A 19,183-nucleotide genomic window follows, 5' to 3' on the forward strand; every position below is an offset into this window, starting at 1 on the left:
CAGTGTTCTCTGAGTGTTGGTCTCCCATCTGTGAAAAGGGGAGCCTTTCCCTATTCCCTGGGGTTATGACAAGGCTTTTATAACCCTGTAAGGGACTAGCCTACTAGCCATCTGAGGGCTTTCAGTAAACAGAAGCTACTGGCCTTCTTTGGTTAGTGTGGACAGTAATGCCTGATGGGTGCTGTGCTGTCTTTAATCCCTAAATGTTAATACAGGTTGTAGCTGGTATGGCCTCATCTTTGGGGCTAAAATTTATATTTTAGGCAGCATGCTGATAATAATTTAGAGGCTTTGATATACACTTTTGATTGGTTGAATGTTTTCTTAAAATTCTAAATTTATGGAGCTGCTCATATTTATTTTTCTTTTTGCATTTAGCATTAGTTTAGAATTTATTGTGGTGGTTTCCTGGATTTCTATTTCTATATTTTTCCAGGAAAGCACAATGATGCCTTAAGATCACATTGTTATTTTCAGTGGGGGGGGGGGGGGTTCTACTGTCTGCTAGGCACCTAAGACCTCTGAGAGAGAGGATCTGGGGCAGGAAGAACAGAGAAGTGGCTAAGTGTGTGTTTTATGAGGAAAGAACCTATTGGGCAGCCCCTTTATAAAGTTAACAAAGGCGAGTAAAACTAAACCCTTTGAAGGTTTCCAGACAGTTTCTAAAGTTTCCACCCCTGGAAAAACTACTAAACCAATCCTTGCTCATTTTTATTCCTCAAGTTGACTATCCATCGCTTGAAAGATGAGGTTCTATATTGTTATTCTGATTTGATGGCACCCAAATCACCCTTCTGGATTCTTTCTAAAATTCATGTTAACAGTGTAGAAGGACTGGGCAGCTGTTTAAAAAATAAACACAAACATAAGGAAGCAGATTCTGATGTACTCTTGAAAACAACAGAAGGGGAGATATAAAGGTATGAGGGAATCTGAGGTCACATGGAAATAAATAATTGACAAGCTTTAACACTGCTTTAAAAATGGAAATACCCCTTAAAACTTGGAGAATCACAGTTTTTTAAAGCTATTTTTCTTCCTTTTAACCATGCAGAAGTGAGAAACTCTAAAGTGGCTTAGGCATTTCTTTCCACTCTCCCATGGGTCACTAATTAAAATAAAGTGGAATAAGTTTTGGATGTTCTTTTAAAATCAGAATGAAAGATTGCTGCTTTTCCCTGTAAAGACTCCTGGAATTTTATCTCCAGCACTAACATTTTTCTTTTGTAATTATAACATAAATATGTCCCTTCTCGGTCCAGACTTTTTAATATAAAGTTTTTCTTGGCATTACAATTTTAAAAAGTTATGTTTTCCCACTTCTTTTGCATTCCAGTTTAAAGATAAGATCTGTTTAGGAATTAGGGTTGCTTTTATGATTGTTTTTGCTCTTATAGCTTTCTAATTAAGGGGGGGGGGGAACCTTGCTGTAAAATCTCTAATACTTTGTTTTACAGATACGGCAACCTAGATGGTGATCCCAGAGAAATCTCTCCAGTTATTGACCAGTTCCTTGAGTGCGTCTGGCAGTTAATGGAACAGTTTCCCTGTGCCTTTGAGTTCAATGAGAGGTTTCTGATTCACATTCAACATCACATCTATTCCTGCCAGTTTGGGAACTTCCTATGTAATAGCCAGAAAGAGAGACAAGAACTCAAGTAAGTGTTTTGGTGTTTAATTTTTATCTAAAGATTTTGTGACTGAGAGTTTCAGATGGTCGTTCACAATTTTGAAGACTGTTTTAGTTACACATCTTCACTGACAGAGTAATGATTTTTTTCCTGACATCACTTTAGAGGTTTAAAGCCATCAGCTGACAAAGACAGGCACAAGTCCATTTTGCCTAGTTCCTGCCTAACGTCCACAGGTAGATAGGTAAACCTCACACACTGATATGGAAAGGAAGCTTCTTGGGAGTCAGGGAAAGTGATTTTTGCATTGAAAAGGAAAAAGTTACACAGCTTTGGTGGATATACTCTCATAATAGTTGCAAATATAGTAGTCCCTCCTTATCCATGGTTCCACTTTCCACAATTTCAGTTATCTGAAGCCAACTGTGGTCCAAGATTAGATGGAAGATTCCAGAAAAAAATGATTCATAAGTTTTAGATTGTGGGCCTTTCTGAGTAGCATGATAAAATCTTGTGCTCTCCCACTCCATCTTGCCTGGGATCACCTGTTACTTAGTCACTGTCTCAGTTATCACAATGCTTGTGTTTCAGTAACCCCTGTTTTACTTAATAATAAAGTTCAAGAGTAGCAATGCTAGCAATTCACATATTTTCTTATTATGCTTAATTTATAAATGAAACTTTATGATAGCCATGTATGTATAGGAAAACACAGTGTATACAGGGTTCACTACTATCCATAATTTCAGGCAACTATTTGGAGTCTTGGAACAAATACCCCATGGATAAGGGTGGACTACTATACTGCTTTAATTGAGAGGGGAAGAAATAGATGAAATGTGGACTTTTGAAAAAGTCAAAAGCTTAACAGCAAAGTGACTTAAAAACTGCAAATGAAAGAACATTTTTGAAATTCTTATAATATTAATATGGGATATATAAATATCAGATTTTTCAAATGATCAGTTCAAATAAAACTGACTCCAGTTTTATCCTGAGTGGAAAGAACATGACTTTTTCTAGTAGATACAATTCCTGATAAATGGTACATCCTGTAAGCTCACCTGTTTTCTTAGGTATTTTGTGATTCGTTGTCATAGATTAGCAAAAGGGACAATGTCATAGGAATACAGTGACGATTAAATGAGAGAAAATATGTGAAGCATTTAAGTAGCACCCAGCAAACAATAACAATCCAGTGACTATTTGGGGGAAAATTTCAACAAAATGCACGTGGTTTTATTTTATACTCAGAGGGATTGGACATCTTAAGGCCAAGATATCCCCAGAGAGCAGGGGAGTTGAGACTCCTACAAATGCTCTTTTGCTGCACCATGAAAACACAAGACTGTTCGTTTCCCTGCTAGAGAACAGGGAACCCTGATATAACAAGTTTTGATTCCTTTCCAGCTTTAACATGTCTATTATTTCTAAGAACCAAAGTAAGGCATTTTCAGGCTTATTTTCTTTATAATAGAATTCAAGAAAGAACATACTCTTTATGGGCTCACCTGTGGAAAAATCGGGCCGACTACTTGAATCCTCTGTTTAGAGCTGATCACAGTCAGACCTGGGGAGTCCTTCATCTCCCCACAGCGCCGTGCAACTTTATGTACAAGTATGTAAACCCCGGGGACCTCACTGGGTGGGGCTGTGCTTTAGATCTGGCACTGTTTACCACATGGGGCTGAGGGGTATGTAACCCTGAGCTCCAGGGCGTTTCTGCCTGTCTCCTGACCCTCTCTTTCCCCTCTGAACATGGTATTCTCTTCAGAAGTTGATGCTTTGTAGTAATGATACCCTAACAATGTAAGTTTCACTTTTATTTAGAAGTGAAAGGAGGAGAGAGGGAAGAAGGACTGAATAAACCAAATGCCTGAGAAGTTAAATGTGGAGTCACAGGTTTAGTTAGCGGTCATAACACAGCTTACCTCTTTTGCTGCTGAATCAAATGGAACTATTGCCCTGTGGAAACAAATTCAAGATTGTCTATACTGGGATGGGAGAGCCTGGTGGTACCCAACAGATGCTACTAGGTCTGTAGGCTCTCTTTTATCCTTGGGTTTTTTCCTCTGGGCTTGTATAATACAGAAGGGTGACTCAGAGGTCAGGAAAAAGACAAAATTACACAGACATCACCAAGAAACCACATTCCTTCTCCCTTCCTATCTCAGTACACCGGTTAGTGGCTTCCTGTCTCTAGAGCTTTCATTCTCACTGGGTTGGCCAAGAGGTTCGTTCTGTATGAATAAACCCAAACGAACTTTTTGGCCAACCCAATAACGACTTCAACCCAGTTATTTCCCCAGAATTCTATAGAATAATATTAATTCCATCACACTGAAAAAAATGCCTCATGATTTGTGTGAACTAGCAGTTTTGAGAGCTGTTGAGATACATAGCCTGCAGTCAACTATATTGCAACTAATTTGTTAGCTCTAGCCACTCAACGGAGAAGGAAAATGGCAACCCACTCCAGTATTCTTGCTTAGAGTATCCCATGGACAGAGGATCCTAGTGGGCTGCTGTCCATAGGGTCGCAGAGTCGGACATGACTGAATCGACTTAGCATGCATGCATGCATTGGAGAAGGAAATGGCAACCCACTCCAGTGTTCTTGCCTGGAGAATCCCAGAGACAGAGGATCCTGGTGGGCTGCCATCTATGGGGTCACACAGAGTCGGACACGACTAAAGTGACTTAGCAGCAGCAGTCACTCAACACATACATTACTGAGGCTCAAGCACTGTTCTAGGCACTGTGGATAAATCAATGAATGACACCAAGTCCCTGCTCTCAAAGTACTTTTCTCAGTAAATCTACAGGTATCCTTATGATACTATTTACAGGCATACTTCTGAAATAATGTGGGTTTGGTTCCTGGCAACCGTGATAGTGAACACTGCAATAAATTGAGTCACAATTTTTTAGTTTCTTAGTGCATACAAAAGTTCTATTCACACTATACTGTAGTCAGTTAAGTGTGCAATAGTATTATGTCTAAAAAACAATCTAACAATATTAGATACCTTAATTTAAAAATACATTGTTTAAAGAAAATACTAACCTAATGCTAGCCTTCAGTGAGTAGTACTAGTAGTAACAAAGATCCCTGATAACCATAAAAAATGAAAAATCTTGACATATTCTGAGAATTAACAAAATGTGACACAGAGACACAAAGTGAGCAAATGCTGTTAGAAAAACTGTGCTGACAGACTTGGTATAGACCTTCACGCTGTAAAAATGCAATCTCTGCAAAGTGCAATAAAACAAGGTACATCTGTATTTTTATTTGCATTCCAGTATGCTTTACTGTATAGTATAAAAAAGGGAGGATTTGTTGCAAATATAACTTATCTTAGTGGCTGTCATTTAAAAAACCACAAATTTAAAAGATTCCTTTGTGGCTGAAAGACTCTAATGGTGATATAAACACTAATTTTCCAAGCTGACTTCCTAAGTCATCTTAAGCCAAAAAAAGAAAGAAAATGGTAACATGTACTACTACAATCTATTTTAGAAAAATATATTTTGTGCCTTTTAATTCAGTCCCATCTATTCAAGTAGATTCTTCATGAATTTACTCTCCCCAAAAGAAGTTGATTGATTCAAGAAAATGAAAACATTAACATGAAATTAATACCTTAGTGGCTTTTTTGACCCTGTACTTCGCATTTGGTTATTACTAGGACTATGGTTTGAAAGATACCTTGGAAGACTCAAGAATGTGATTGTACAGACTGTGACATGGTTTCATGAAGCTCTGCTGTCCTCTGCAGGTTTTGGAATGGAATGTATAATCGCTTTGAGAAGGGACTGCAGCCTCGACAATCAGTCACAGATTACCTCATGGCCGTGAAGGAGGAGACTCAGCAGCTGGAGGAAGAACTCGAGGCCCTGGAAGAAGTAAGACACTTGCTCTTGCTCACCTTATTTGCTGACTGTTGCTGCTCTGGGAAAAGCCTCTCGTGACTCAGGATGTGTGAAATGCAGCAACACAGCCATTTCATATTTTTGTGCTCAGTTGCATCCAACTCTTTGCGACCCCATGGACTGTAGTCTGCCAGGCTCCTCTGTCCATGGGATTTCCCAGGCAAGAATACTGGAGCAGGTTGGCATTTCCTCCAAGGGATCTTCCTGACCTAGGGGTCGAACCTGCATCTTTTTGTGTCTCCTGTATTGGCGGGTGGATTCTTTACCACTGTGCTACCTGGAAAGTTCTTTCATATTTTTAGCCAGAAGGTAACCTGAAACACAATCCTACCAGGTGAGCAGTCAGATCGTCAAAGCCCAGACCTACACCCTTGATGCATTTCAGATATCTGGTTTGGCTCACTTCCATAGTTTGCTTTGGGGATGATGAAGATATTAGGAAACAAGATAGTGGTGAATGGTTGCCTAGCCTTGTGAATATACTTAAAAAAAAAAAAAAACCAACAACAACTGAACTGTATACTTTAAGAGAGTGATCTATTTCTATCTTAATTTTAGAAATTAGATAATAAAAACTTCATTCCTGATTTTTAAAAAAAATGTACTTTCGGTTCACAGGAGGAAAATCATTATGTAAAACCATACAGGTACAGAAAGGAGGATGACTACTCTTTGCCAGGTGCTTTACCTAGGCTGCGTTTTCTGCCATCCTTACAGAGTGCCATCCTTACATTAGGAAGAGAGCCAGCCTCACAGAATCTAATTATTTTGTGCAGAGTCATAAAGTCTAGCTTTGAAACCAAGTCCATCTAAATCCCATTTTCTTAACATTTTACCCAGCCAGGAGATAATGAACACTAAAAGGCAGGCATATACCAAAAAGGATACATTATTTATGACTGTTCTCTGAAACTTTGGTTTCTTTTCTAGAGGCTGGAAAAAATTCAGAAAGTGCAGTTAAGTCGCACTAAGGTGAGGAGTAAGCAGAGTGAGCCCAGCAAACACTCAGGGTTTTCTACCTCGGACAACAGCACAGCCAACACGCCTCAGGATTACAGCGGCAATGTGAAGTCCTTCCCATCCAGGACCCCTTCCCAGGGCGATGAGGATTCTGCTCTGATCCTCACCCAAGACAATCTGAAAAGTTCAGACCCAGACCTGTCCGCCAACAGTGACCAAGAGTCGGGGGTGGAGGATCTGAGCTGCCGCTCCCCTAGTGGTGGGGAGTGTGTGCCGAGCGAGGACAGTGGCAAGGACCGGGATTCCGACGAAGCCGTGTTTCTCACTGCCTGAGGATCCCCCACCATGGAGTTCCCAAGTAAAGGACACACAAGGAACACTTTCCAAAAATAAGGGAACAGTGCAATCTCAAATAAAAACAGCCCAAGAAATGGTACGGGTCGTCGAGAATTATAAAATGTAGCGACGAAAAGGAAAAAAGTCCAACTTTTAGTTCCTTTAGGTGTTGATGAACAGGAAACAGCCATTTCTTTTATCAAGCAAATATAACGAAAATTGTTCTCCATTCTAGACTATGGAGGTTTTATTCACTACAGAGCAATGACCTCTGCCATCACCCGAGGTTATCAGTTCACATCTTCCTTGCCTGCAGCTGCTCAAACTGCCCTGACCACGTTCCTTCACACTTACCATCTTCAATCTTTCATTTCATTTCCAGATGAGTATTTTGTTTCCTCAAATATTTGACACTTCCTTCCTTCTTGACTCTGTTATCCGGATTTTGGTTAATAGATACATTTCTGTAACAGACGAGCTTTGTAATTCTGCTTAAGCTTAGTGTTCAGATTTAATGATCACTTTTAACTTTTCCTTAGAGATAATGTATTTTGAATTGTTAAAATAGTTTTGTTGCTTTTACCTGGAATTTCATATTTCTATTTAAAAAATGCTAAAACTTACACGCACTTTTCTCTAATACCAGTCTAATACCCAATAAAGTAGAAACAACATTTATGCTCTAGTTCTTAAATATGATTTTGGATCACATTAGCTTCTTAAAAACAACCTTTTATTACTGGTTCCGGAGACTACATTACCAAGACAAGGGGGTCGGCGCCAAGCCTGATCCCAGAAGTGTAACTGTATGAAGGTACGGGGTACCACTTCAGTGAAGGAAGCAACTCACCGAAGAACTAGACAACACTGCTGTCAAGTCTGCTTAAGGGGAATATGTTTTGTCATTTGTCACTTCATAAGCTGTGTTAACAGGGTTAACACTGTACCTGTGGAGCCCATGCAGTAGTCTCAACCATCGGCTCTGTTCATCTGCAGGGTCGTGGAGTCTGAGCAGGGAGTCTGAGAGGGAACAGCGCTGCCTCACTGGGGCTCCCACGGGGAAGCTTTGCTGACTCTGGAATCTGGTCTGTCCCCACCCAGGTACAAGAGCTAAGCCTCGGCCTTTCCTGCTGCAGATTGTGGCTTCTGACCCCTCCTGACCAGGGAGGAGAATCCTCCCATTGAGGAGAATTTGGGAGGTGCCTGAAATGGGCCTTCGCAGTCCTTCCCAGGTGGGAGCCAGAGCCCCACTCACTGGGAAGCATGGCCCCCAGCCCCATCAGACAGGAAAGCCTGGCGAGAACACCCAGAAGCTGCGCACCGCAGCAGATCTTGAGTGGAGAACTGGGTGGGCAGAGCTGACTGTCCTGACAGCAAAGCCAACGGCTCTAACTGGCCAGGGAACTTGGGGCGTGGGTCAATGTGAGACCACTGACACAGAATTAGTGACTTTCAAGCTGCTGCTCCTGCTGTGCTTGGGCAGGGAAACCAATCTGTAGCTGCACTTGGTGCTGCAAACAGCCATCAGCCTCTGCCCCGACCAGCGAGCTCTCCCAGAACACGTGGGAAGCAGCACAACCATCCGACAACCCCGCTGACAGCGGCAGCTGAACAGAGAGCACAGCCCACGGCCAAACCTGTCTGCAGAGTGAAACTGGTCGCCAGCACCTTCCGTGGACATTCCTGCCTGACTCAGGTCCCCAAACAATGAGCTGTGCGGGCCCTGCATCCCATCCTGCTGCCCCACTTAATGCTGAGTACAGCATCCAGTCCCAACTGGGACTGGACCCACCATTCCACAGAATCCATCCTACAGCCTCACCTGAGTGGGTGGGAACCAAGCCAGCTGTCCTACCCAGCTGTCTCAGCCAGTGACCCTCCACTCCGCTTCAGGGCTCAAACAGATGCCTCACCCAAAAAGAGACCACCTAGATACACAAAGCAAAATCCAGCAGAGCTAAAAGGAGAAATAATGGGGACTTTAACACTCCATTCTATAGACAATGGATAGATCATCCAAAGAGAATCATAAGGAAACAGGAAATATGAACCAAATGTATACTAATATCTCACTCTGGATGATACATTTTTAAATTGGATTAAAGATAAATAATACCATTAAAAGTGGGCAAAAGACTTAGACATTTTTTCAAAGAAGATATATGAAAAGGTCAACAGGTACATGAAAAGATGCTAAACATCACTATCTTTAGGGAAATGCAAATCGAAACCAAACCTCATGTCTGGCAGGATGGCCAACATCAAAAAGACAAATGATACGAAATGTTGGTGATAATGTGAATTAAAGAGAATGCTTGTGTACTGCTGATGGGATCATAAACAGGTAAAGTCACTACGGAAAACAGTACGGTGGACCCTCAAAAAATTAAAAATAGAACTACTGTATGATCCAGCATACAGATCCACTTCTGGCAATACATACAAAGAAAAGGAAAACATTAACTTGAAAAGATATCTGTACCCCTTCATGTTCACAGCAGCATTGTTTTAAAATAGCCAAGACATGGAAACAGCTGTCTACCAACAGATGAATGAATAAAGAAGCACACACACCACGGAATAGTATCCAGACGTAAAAAAATGAGAAAATGCTGCCTTTTGCAACAATATGAATGGACCTTGAGGGAATTAGACTAAGTGAAATAAATCAGAGAAAAACAAATACTATATGATTTCACTTATATGTGTACTCTTTAAAAAAAAAAAAAAAACAAAACCCAAACCACCAAAGTTACAGAAAAAGATCAGATTTGTGGTTAACCCAGCATGAGGGTTTGGGCAGTGGGTGGCTGGGGAATTGAAAAAAGGTGGTCAAGAGCAACAACTTTCTGCATTAGATAATACCTTATTAATGATTCTTAGGATATAGTCGTAATGGCTTTTATATTTTTATAACTCCATACCACTCTTGCAGTTGAGTATCAACTCTTAGAAACTTCTTTGCCTAGTATTAAGGATGAGAATTTAATTTCTTCCATCTGGCAGTATACATCTACAAAAATAAATAACAAATTTTTACAAAATGACATAGTAACTATACCAAACAGAACTATGCATTTATTTGAAAAGCAAATAATATAAATATTTGATGTTAAAATTTAGTATGTGATATCTTTCATATCAGACACCAACTTTTTTCCAGCCTCCACCATTTTACAAAACAATTTAATTTCAGCATATGTTCATTTAGACTACTTACTAGAAGTTAACCTAACACTGAAATTTATTTTCTTTTTAAAGTTTCTGTTTATTGCTTAATAAGTCGTTACTGTGTGGCATGGAGCCTTAAAAGAGCATGGCCAATCCGACTAGACTAAAATCTCTAACAGTAAATTCTCATTTTAAATCAAACATCAATCAGAAAGTGTTTTCTTTAGAGCAGTTGGTTTAAACCAATGTAAAACTGACTCAAGACAGATTACTTCCCCACTGGTAATATTTAGAGCTCAAGTGATTTATTATATAGTGATTTTCAGGAAAATTTAATGATATGAAGTAGGTAAGCATTTTGATCATGACTCTACAATCAACAAAGGAACTTTTTTAGAATAAAGGAACATAAAAAGAAGGAAAACCCTGGCATGAGGTTTCTATTTAAAAGCACAAGATTAGTTTACTTGCTTTCCCTAAAAATAAATCTGAGCTGTCCTTCAATTTAAACATATATGAATTATGATCAGACTTACCTGTCAGACAATCTCTATTCCAATATAAATTTCCTAGTATAGATTATTCCTAGAAAATCTTTCAACTTTGAAACATTATGTCTGGCATGTATCACATTTGTTTAGAAAACTATTTGAGATATCAGTCTTTAAAGTCCTACCTATGACAAACCCCTAACTCTGCATAATCTAATAACTCCTAAGTTTTTCTCTGCTATTCTGATTTCCATCTAGTCCTCTATTATGTGTTAGAGGAAAATCACTATCTCGGCTTTGACAGGCACTTTTTCTCCTTCTGGCATTACTTCTTCAATATGGCTAATTTTAAGAAAAAAATAATACTAGTACTATAGAAAAGTCACTTGTTTTTATTGTAATAACAAAACCAAAATTCATACATATTCAAATGTAGACTAATTTTCATCCTGGAGGATGTCTATGACCTAATATCTGATCTATTAAAAGCAGAAGATGATGATCAGAGTCCTCTTTTTAATGACTAGGTTGTAAGGAGGTTACCTAATTTTAGAAGCAGCAGCCAAGGTATATTAACTGGTATAGAATGAAACTGGGATAGTTCAAGTTTAAAAAAATAAGATATTGAGATGAATTACTTATGCAATTATGTAGAAGAGATTTACTATGTATGAAAATGACTTTTTTTGGTGGAGAGGAAGGTGGACAAGTACATAAATACCTAGGCCATGTTTGAGTAGTCACTGGATAGTATTTCCACAGTGCTTCACTCTTAGAGGGCTTAATAAAATTAATAAATCAAATGAATTAATGGTTGTGGTCTGCTGGGCTCTTGTTCTGGGTTCTGTCTGGTTCCTAAGAAAGCTCCCTGATTGCTTCCAAAAGACTGGGATAATCATGTCCTCCACTGTGGTGACTGCTGGGAAAACCGAACCTTTGTGGCCAGTGCAATAGGGAAAGGTTTCTCAACACCCAGAAGACTGCAACAAATCTGAAACACTTACCTCAGTTATGTACTATATGTCCGGGATAATAATCATAACTTCCTTGTCAGGTCATTTTGAAGATTAAATGGCATGCTCTTAGCATAGTACCAGAAGACAGGTTAAAAAAGTTAATTTCTTTACTCAAATTATATCTTTATAGTCCATGTGAATACTTGCCCTTCCTTAAACACAGATTAAGTATTAAATATTGTTCAAGTCTCAGAAAATTTTATTTTTCCTAACCTGTGGCCAGAAATATGTATAGAAAGAAGAATGAAGAAAAAAAAACTATACTGTATGCTAGGATTTGGAATGGCAACCATACTGAAGTTTAAATGAAAATAGGCATTAGGAAACTTTACCAAGCCTTGGAAATCTAGTTCAAGATTTTCTACTTAATTGGCTTTCATGGCTCTCCATAAAATATGTTCATTCTGTAACGAACTGTAAAAGCAAACTGTTTAATGTATACAAGTTAAAGTGAAAATCAAATTAAAAACTAGACTGCCTAAAAAGTGAATATTAGTTTTATTTATTATTAAAGCTTTCATAAGAGAAAAGCTAACACAGTAAAGGTCAGAAAATTTCACTGACTTTTTTGTGTTCTTTAGATTTACTATTTATTAACAAAAATATTGTTTTAAATTTCAGAATTCAGACAGCATATCCTCATCTAACCACAAACCCATCAGATGTTTATATTTAAAAAGCCAGCATGAAAGTTTATGTTGGACTAGTTTAAATGAAAGGCAGTTTTTCTATTAGGTAAAATATTTACCTGTATTGCCTTTTAAATGCATCTTTAATTTTAAAAATAAGACAATATATAAAAACTGCTAGCTTATTCTTTTGATTTATTCTGTGTATTAAAAATTACTTGAGACGGCACATTGGCAGGTTTGGCGTTTCCCGACACTGTGAATATTTAAAAACATTATTTTTCAAAGTTTTATCATCCAGAAAGAAAGAGAAAAAATAAGAATCTTTCTACAGTTGAAGTAGTAATTTTTCAAAAAGGGTTGAGAGGAAGAAAAATCTAAGCAAACTATCCTTGATAAAGAAATGAGGCAGTTTCAAATTAAAAATACAAATTTAAATTAAGTAATTTTATAAAATATTGAAAGTAGCTAAAATAACATGCACAGGTATTTAATCAGTAATAAGAGAGGAACAGCAGTGGAACTTAAATATGATAGAATTTATCAACAATAAATAAACATTTTTAGTGCAAATAGTGCAGAAAAAATTTTCAAAGCAAAGATCATAGCAATCATTCTAATCTGTACAAAATCAGTCTCAGTTCTGTATACAACCTATACAATACATCTAGGAATTCAGCCATTGTGATGAAATGCCAATTTGCAAATCATAAATATAAATGTGCTTAGTTTTGTGTCCCATTCCTCTCTTTGCAGTTCATGTTTTCAGGAAAATCTGAAAAGAAAAGAAAATAAAAAACCTAAGATTTACTTTAAGATGATAAATTAAGATTTCATAAGAAGGTAACCTGACAATGAGGGAAAAGAGGTGGGAAAGGATTCTAGCATGCATGTGTCAACAGAGAATAACTCACTGCCCACTTCTCAACCTTGAGATATGTATACTTGATATTAAAAATCAACACTTAACCTCAGGGATTAACAATCTGAGTTATAAAATAAAACAACTCAATGTTGCTACTAATGTTGCTGCTGCTGCTGCTAAGTCGCTTCAGTTGTGTCTGACTCTGTGCGACCCCTTAGACGGCAGCCTACCAGGCTCCGCCGTTCCTGGGATTCTCCAGGCTAGAATACTGAGTGGGCTGCCATTTCCTTCTACTAATGTTAAGGACAGCTAAACTGAGAAAAGGGGCAGATGAGTTTGAGTTGGAGATAAGAAATGCCTGTCACCTCCCTCCCTGTGTAGCCGGCTCCCTTTTAAAGGAAACTCCCACGCGCTCTTCTCAACATCTGCTCCTCCAGTCCAGCAAAGCAGACAGAAGACCACATGGCACCAGTCTCCAGGTAAAACCGTGAGGTCAGGACGGACACCACCTACAGGGGGCCAGTCTCTTTCCTTGATTTGTGGTGAGACCCCAGTCAGTCTCCCCCGGCTGCCTGGACCGTCAGATCAGGCCTGTGGGCAGCAGTGGCTGAACCACGTGCAAGTGCAGCAAAGAAAGGCTCTTTGAAGAGCCAGTGAGAAGGCCCATGAGAGCGAGAGGCAGAAAAGGGGAGGAACGCAGAAATGAGAAGCAGACTGGGGCAGCATCTAAGGAAGAAGAGCTGCTTTGGTTACGGATGGCCTCATGCTTTCACTCCCAGGAGACTAAGGTGTGCTTTCCTACATTTGGGCTGTTTTCCTGCATTAACACAAGCTTTTACTTAAACTTGTTGAGGTGGGGGCTAGTCTTTGCAACCAAATCCAGTCCTAAAACAAGACAGAGAGGAAAATGGAAGAATGTCTTGAGATCAGATGAGAATGTGAACAAAGACATGATGGTAGAAAAAAGAACGTGACGGAGGAGAACACAGGAGAGGAAAATGGAAAATTAGAATGGATGATCTAAAATGTAAGCCAGTTTATAAAAGGCTTAAAACCAGAGAAAGAAACATGGCATTTATCATCCCCAGGGTTCTTTAAAGGTCCTAGAGCAGACATGTTATCACAGAGTGGTATTTTGGGATGATCATTTTGTCAGTGCTCTGCACAAAGGAGAAACCCTGAAGTCAGAGGACTGATCAGAAACTTACTGGAATCAATGGAAAAGAGACAGATTGGAAGTTCATTTTTAGAGAAAAAAAACGACAAAGGAGACTACTGAGAAATACATCAACTTAAGTGTTATGGTATATGCCCCATACCAGCTGAGAGAAAGGAACTTAAACTCTACATGTGTAGCTATCAAATACTGAAAACAAAACTCATTTAAGCAAATATCATACAGAGAAAACATGCAAACAATTTATACTGGTCATATACTTAGGTGTATAACATCATGCTTAATAGATAATGCAAAGTATTCTACATGTTATATAGCATGGTAGCTGTAATGATAGTATTATGCTTAAAGCTGGCTGAACAAGCACTGGTAAGAACACTTCATTAAAAAGAGCCATGCAATAGCTTCAAGACGCAAACCTTCCAGAATACAATTTACCTATAGTGGAGCATGAAACTGGCTGTGCATTGCTATCACTTGTTGAAGTTTCTCTTCCTTGGCTCTTCTACAGTGGCAAATCTAGAAGATAAATTATTTAAATACTAGTCACTTCTCCAATAATCTTCCTACAACTAGCTACATTATGACAGAATTCTAAGTAAGAATCTTTTAACTTGTCGACATTAAATTGTGGATGTCTAAGGTGGCACAGAATTTAAGAATCCAAAAAAAAATTTGTTTGGAAGATAATCTTTGTAAACCACTAAAATGTAAAACACACTCTGATCCATTATACTAGTTCTGATTATATAATTTCAAATATCTGTGTTTTAAAAATACAAAAATAAATCCTACTGTTTTTACCCTGGAAGCTTAACAAATAAAAACCTCAAGATACAGTTATGAAGTACCAAAAAAAAAAAAAAAAGGACTAGAAATGAATGCCTCATTAAAGCTATAGTCATTAATGTCCCTGAACTTCAATTTTCTCTTATGGAAAACAGGAATAATAAAATCTGGCCCACTTTCCTTTACAGTAGCACTTAATTGTATAAAGGTTATAAATAACTGTGATGTTTCAGAGAAATTAGGTAAATACATAGGACTCTCTCAAAGAATAAGATACTGCTAAGCAGACTTCAAAATCTTTTCTTTAAATATAATGGAAATACTAGAACAGAAACTATCCCCAGAATGTTCTCAAGTAATATTAAAACACAAAAATTAAAACAAAAATTCCATAGGGAATTCCCTGCTGATCTAGTGGGAAGGACTTGGCACTTTCATGGCAGTGGCCTGGGTTCAATCCCTGAGTGTGGAATGAAGATCCCACAAGCCATGCAGTGTGGACAATAAATAAATGACAAAAACCTTTTTTTTAAAAGTTATTCTCCTAAATTTTAAACAGCTTATGAAACAGGTTATTCAGGAGTATGTCACAACTACTAAGACTAGACTGGAGATCCACACAAAAGCATTACATAATTAAAAAATAAAATTAAACAAGGAAAAAAATTCTCTAAAGTTCGAAGCAAATGGAAATAAACAAAACCTGTTTTTTTCCCCCTAAGTTATACTGTTATCCAAAAAAGCTTAATTAAAGACTTTCAGAAATATTATTTGACTATTAAGACTAGAGTAGACTTGAGTTATCGTTTCTGAAACAGAACTGTTACATGATTTACATGCTTGTGTACTCACAACAAGCAGGTTTAAAGTGATAGTAGCAAGTTGCTATCATTCTCAGAGGCTCTTCAGTTTCCTCTCATGGCACTCAAAACTCCAGCTCAGTAACATGCTAAGATTTTTTTTTCACTCATGAATATATATAAGTAATTTGATATTACGCTGTCACTTGTCCTCAACCGAAGAATATTACATACTGTTCTCTTTTCCATGAAGCTACTGAGAAAATCATCTATATCCGTTTTTCCCTCCAAGAAATCTTCTGCAATATTATCAGATTCTTCCTCAGCTTCATGTGCAGCTACTTTTAATCTTGCCTGTAGAGCACTTGCACTACAGCTCTGAAAAAGAAAATCAAGAAAGAAAATCATTAATTTCTAATGCTCTGAAAAACTCCTTAGTGGGAAGGGAAAATGGGGTAGAAGTTAAATAGCAGTGATATTGGGGCATCACTGTCTCACTCCTAACATTAAAATGATCCTGGAAATGTTGAGTCATTAACTGTGATGTTTGTTTTTGGTTTTTAGTATTCTTTATTAAATTAAGGAATTAGTTTATTAAGTTTGTCTAAGGAATGACGCTGATTATTGGGAAAAGCCTCTTCATCTAGTAAGCTCTAAAGTGCCTCCAAAAGTATTTCAATTGATTCTCTCAGATCTTCTGGCTAAGAGAGAGGAAGGACTCCTTACGTGCGATTCCTGACTCTGACACTTTCCATTTGTATGACCTCAGGGATGTGATTTAATATCCATGTGCCTCAGTTTCCTCATCTGTAAAATGGAAAAATAGTAACAATACCTACCCTCATAGGTTTTTGTGTGGAATAATGGGCAACATATGCAACGAGCTTAGTGCAATGCAAAAGATATAACAATTGCACAATGTCAGCAACTGGTTGGATCAAGTAATCTTAAAAATCTCTCATATTACCCTCTGATTCCAGTGCTCCTTAAGGCAATGAAATTATACTCCAGGACAAAGATCTAGAGTACCATATGCCTTTTAATAGCCAAACAGGAACATAATAGCCAAAAATACATCAATAAACAGTCAAATCTTCCCTTGGAAAAACTGATAGGCCAGAACGTCCCAAAGACTTTGGTACAAATGGAAGGAGACTACATGGCGAAGAAAGCAAGGAGACAACAGAGCAGACTTAGAGAATGAACTTACAGTTACTAGGCAGGAAGGATGGGGGAAAGGGGCAGGTAGGGAGTTTGAGATCAACATGTGTACACTGCTGCATTTAAAATGGCTAACCAACAAGGACCTGCTGTGTAGCACATGGTAACTCTGCTCAATGTTACACACGGCAGCGGGGATGGGAGGGGAGTTTTCGGGAGAATGGATGTATGTATGTGTAAACCTGAGTCCCTTTGCTGTTCACCAGAAACTATCACAACATTGTTAATTGGCTATACCCCAATACAAAATAAGAAAAAAAGAATAATCATATTATTTGAAATCTTTTATGAATTTATATTCTCTTTTACCATTTTTGTTTTTGCTGTTGTTTTATTTTTATTTTATGTTTTATTACTTTGGCTTCACTTCCTAGAATTCCTGATTTTAAAGGAAACAGAATATTGTTAGTTATGACGTGGGTTGTTGATATATGAAGATTATGTCCTATTTAACTTTTAAAATGATTTCCCCCTTTTAATTAAAAATTTTTTTTTTCAGAAATAAGGGTTGAATTTTAGAAAAAGCTTTCGATTTTTCACATAACTGGATTTCTATTATAAAGTTATTATTTGTGGTGAATTATATTTTATACTATCTGTATGTTATATTTTCCAATTTGCTAACTTCTTGTTTAAGATAGCTGTATACAGGCTTGCAAGTGAGTCTAAAGTTAAAATTTTTCTTTTTAACTTTTATTAGAAGAGTTAAATTGGCTTTATAATAACTCTCCCAGAACAGTTATTTATGGGGCTTTTTATATTTTTCTGTTTTGGAACCAAATGCTCTTACATGAGCACAAATGACTGGTAATGGCTCATAAAACTGAGAGCTGTCCACCTGCATAACTCAAGGCTATTTATCATGCCTTATAAACTCAAATGCCTAATAAATGCTTTCTGATAATAATACATTTAAGAATGTGGCACGTGCATATTAAGAGTAAAAATTGTAGTCCACTTCTGGCTTAGCCATGGCAGCTAACTACCACTAACCCATTGTAGCTGCTTCCTCTAGAGCTTGTGGACAAGTGTATAGGATCAAGAATTCACATTGAGATGAAGAGTGATGAGGAGATTGTTGGTATACTTCTGGGATTTGGTGACTTTGTCAATACGGTACAGGAAGACGTCACTGAATTTGAAATCATACCAGAAGGAAGAATTACGAAATTAGATCAAATTTGCTAAGTGGAAATAACATAACAATGCTGGTTCCTGGAGGACAAGGCCCTGAAATATGAATGGATTTCCTCGACTTATGCTAGATTCTGTTTTGTCTTATAATGACAACAAAAGGTTTTTTTTTAGCCTTTTTTTTTTTTTTAGCCTTTTAATGTTTGTGTTCTGTGAAGTCAAGTTTCCCATTAAAGGGAAATGCTTTGAAGATGCATTGTAAATGCCCATTTTTATAAGTTAAATAAGATTATATTGAGAAAAGAATGGTTTGTTCTTTGAAGACAAAAATAAACATGTTTTTATTAACTATCAAAAGAAAAAAAAAAAGAGTAAAATTCTTATGGTAAAAGAAAACAGCTCAACAATCTTACCTCACTAAGTTCATGCTGCCTTTGCATCTTCTTTTCAAAAGTTGATTTCATTTGTGTAAGTAATTCATACTAAAAGAGAAAATTAAGATGCTGTTTCATACTACTTTAAATTATATGAACTTCTTAAAAATGATAACTAACTCGTACCTTATCTAAAACAGTTTGCCTTTTGGCTTCCAAGCTGGGCTCCAAAAGGAGATTTTTTCCTGTAAGATAAATTCTAGTTTATTTTTAGATAAAGATGACATATTTCTTAGGAAATTTAAAAAGTAAAGACAGACATACTTGCTAGTTCCTCAATACTTTTTACTAGGTCATCCTTGTCAGTAATAATTTGCTTTAGTTGAGGCAAAGTCACAAACTGCTCTAATAATACATCCTCTTGCTCATTCATATCTGTAAGCTGTGACACACTAGAGACACAATGGAAGAAAATATGTTAATGAATAACAGCTATCTAGTTTTTCTCCATGATGATAAATATTCAGTTTTTCAGCTTTTTTCAGCTGACAGAGTTCTACATCATCTTTGACATATATTTTTATATATACACAGAAGAAGGCAAACTGTAACCTTAAAAGCAAATAAAACACCAAACACAATGGAACAAAAAG

At 37.5% G+C, this 19,183-nt stretch overlaps 2 protein-coding genes and 1 pseudogene across 3 annotated transcripts in view; 2 read left to right on the forward strand and 1 right to left on the reverse strand.

Moving 5' to 3' along the window:
• MTMR7 (myotubularin related protein 7) overlaps window positions 1-10,171 on the forward strand; it is a 98,855-nt gene extending 88,684 nt beyond the window's left edge. The window contains exons 11-14 of one of the 2 annotated variants that reach the window (XM_065901554.1): window positions 1,458-1,658; window positions 3,109-3,249; window positions 5,414-5,540; window positions 6,498-10,171. In XM_065901554.1, coding sequence (XP_065757626.1) covers window positions 1,458-1,658; window positions 3,109-3,249; window positions 5,414-5,540; window positions 6,498-6,860 — 832 coding nt within the window. In that variant the 3' untranslated portion in view covers window positions 6,861-10,171. The remainder of the gene's footprint in view (window positions 1-1,457; window positions 1,659-3,108; window positions 3,250-5,413; window positions 5,541-6,497) is intronic. The other variant, XM_065901555.1, reaches the window with a different exon arrangement.
• Window positions 10,172-12,022: 1,851 nt separating this feature from the next.
• The window catches only part of VPS37A (VPS37A subunit of ESCRT-I), a 32,872-nt gene continuing 25,711 nt past the window's right edge, over window positions 12,023-19,183 (reverse strand). The window contains exons 7-12 of the mRNA XM_065901556.1: window positions 18,855-18,982; window positions 18,717-18,775; window positions 18,570-18,638; window positions 16,036-16,179; window positions 14,651-14,731; window positions 12,023-12,945 (exon numbers count right to left, since the gene is read on the reverse strand). Coding sequence (XP_065757628.1) covers window positions 14,651-14,731; window positions 16,036-16,179; window positions 18,570-18,638; window positions 18,717-18,775; window positions 18,855-18,982 — 481 coding nt within the window. The 3' untranslated portion in view covers window positions 12,023-12,945. The remainder of the gene's footprint in view (window positions 12,946-14,650; window positions 14,732-16,035; window positions 16,180-18,569; window positions 18,639-18,716; window positions 18,776-18,854; window positions 18,983-19,183) is intronic.
• LOC136176879 (U6 snRNA-associated Sm-like protein LSm5 pseudogene) lies at window positions 18,011-18,373 on the forward strand (annotated as a pseudogene).

Source organism: Muntiacus reevesi, chromosome 10 (assembly GCF_963930625.1).
Source record: "Muntiacus reevesi chromosome 10, mMunRee1.1, whole genome shotgun sequence".
Taxonomy (NCBI): domain Eukaryota; kingdom Metazoa; phylum Chordata; class Mammalia; order Artiodactyla; family Cervidae; genus Muntiacus; species Muntiacus reevesi.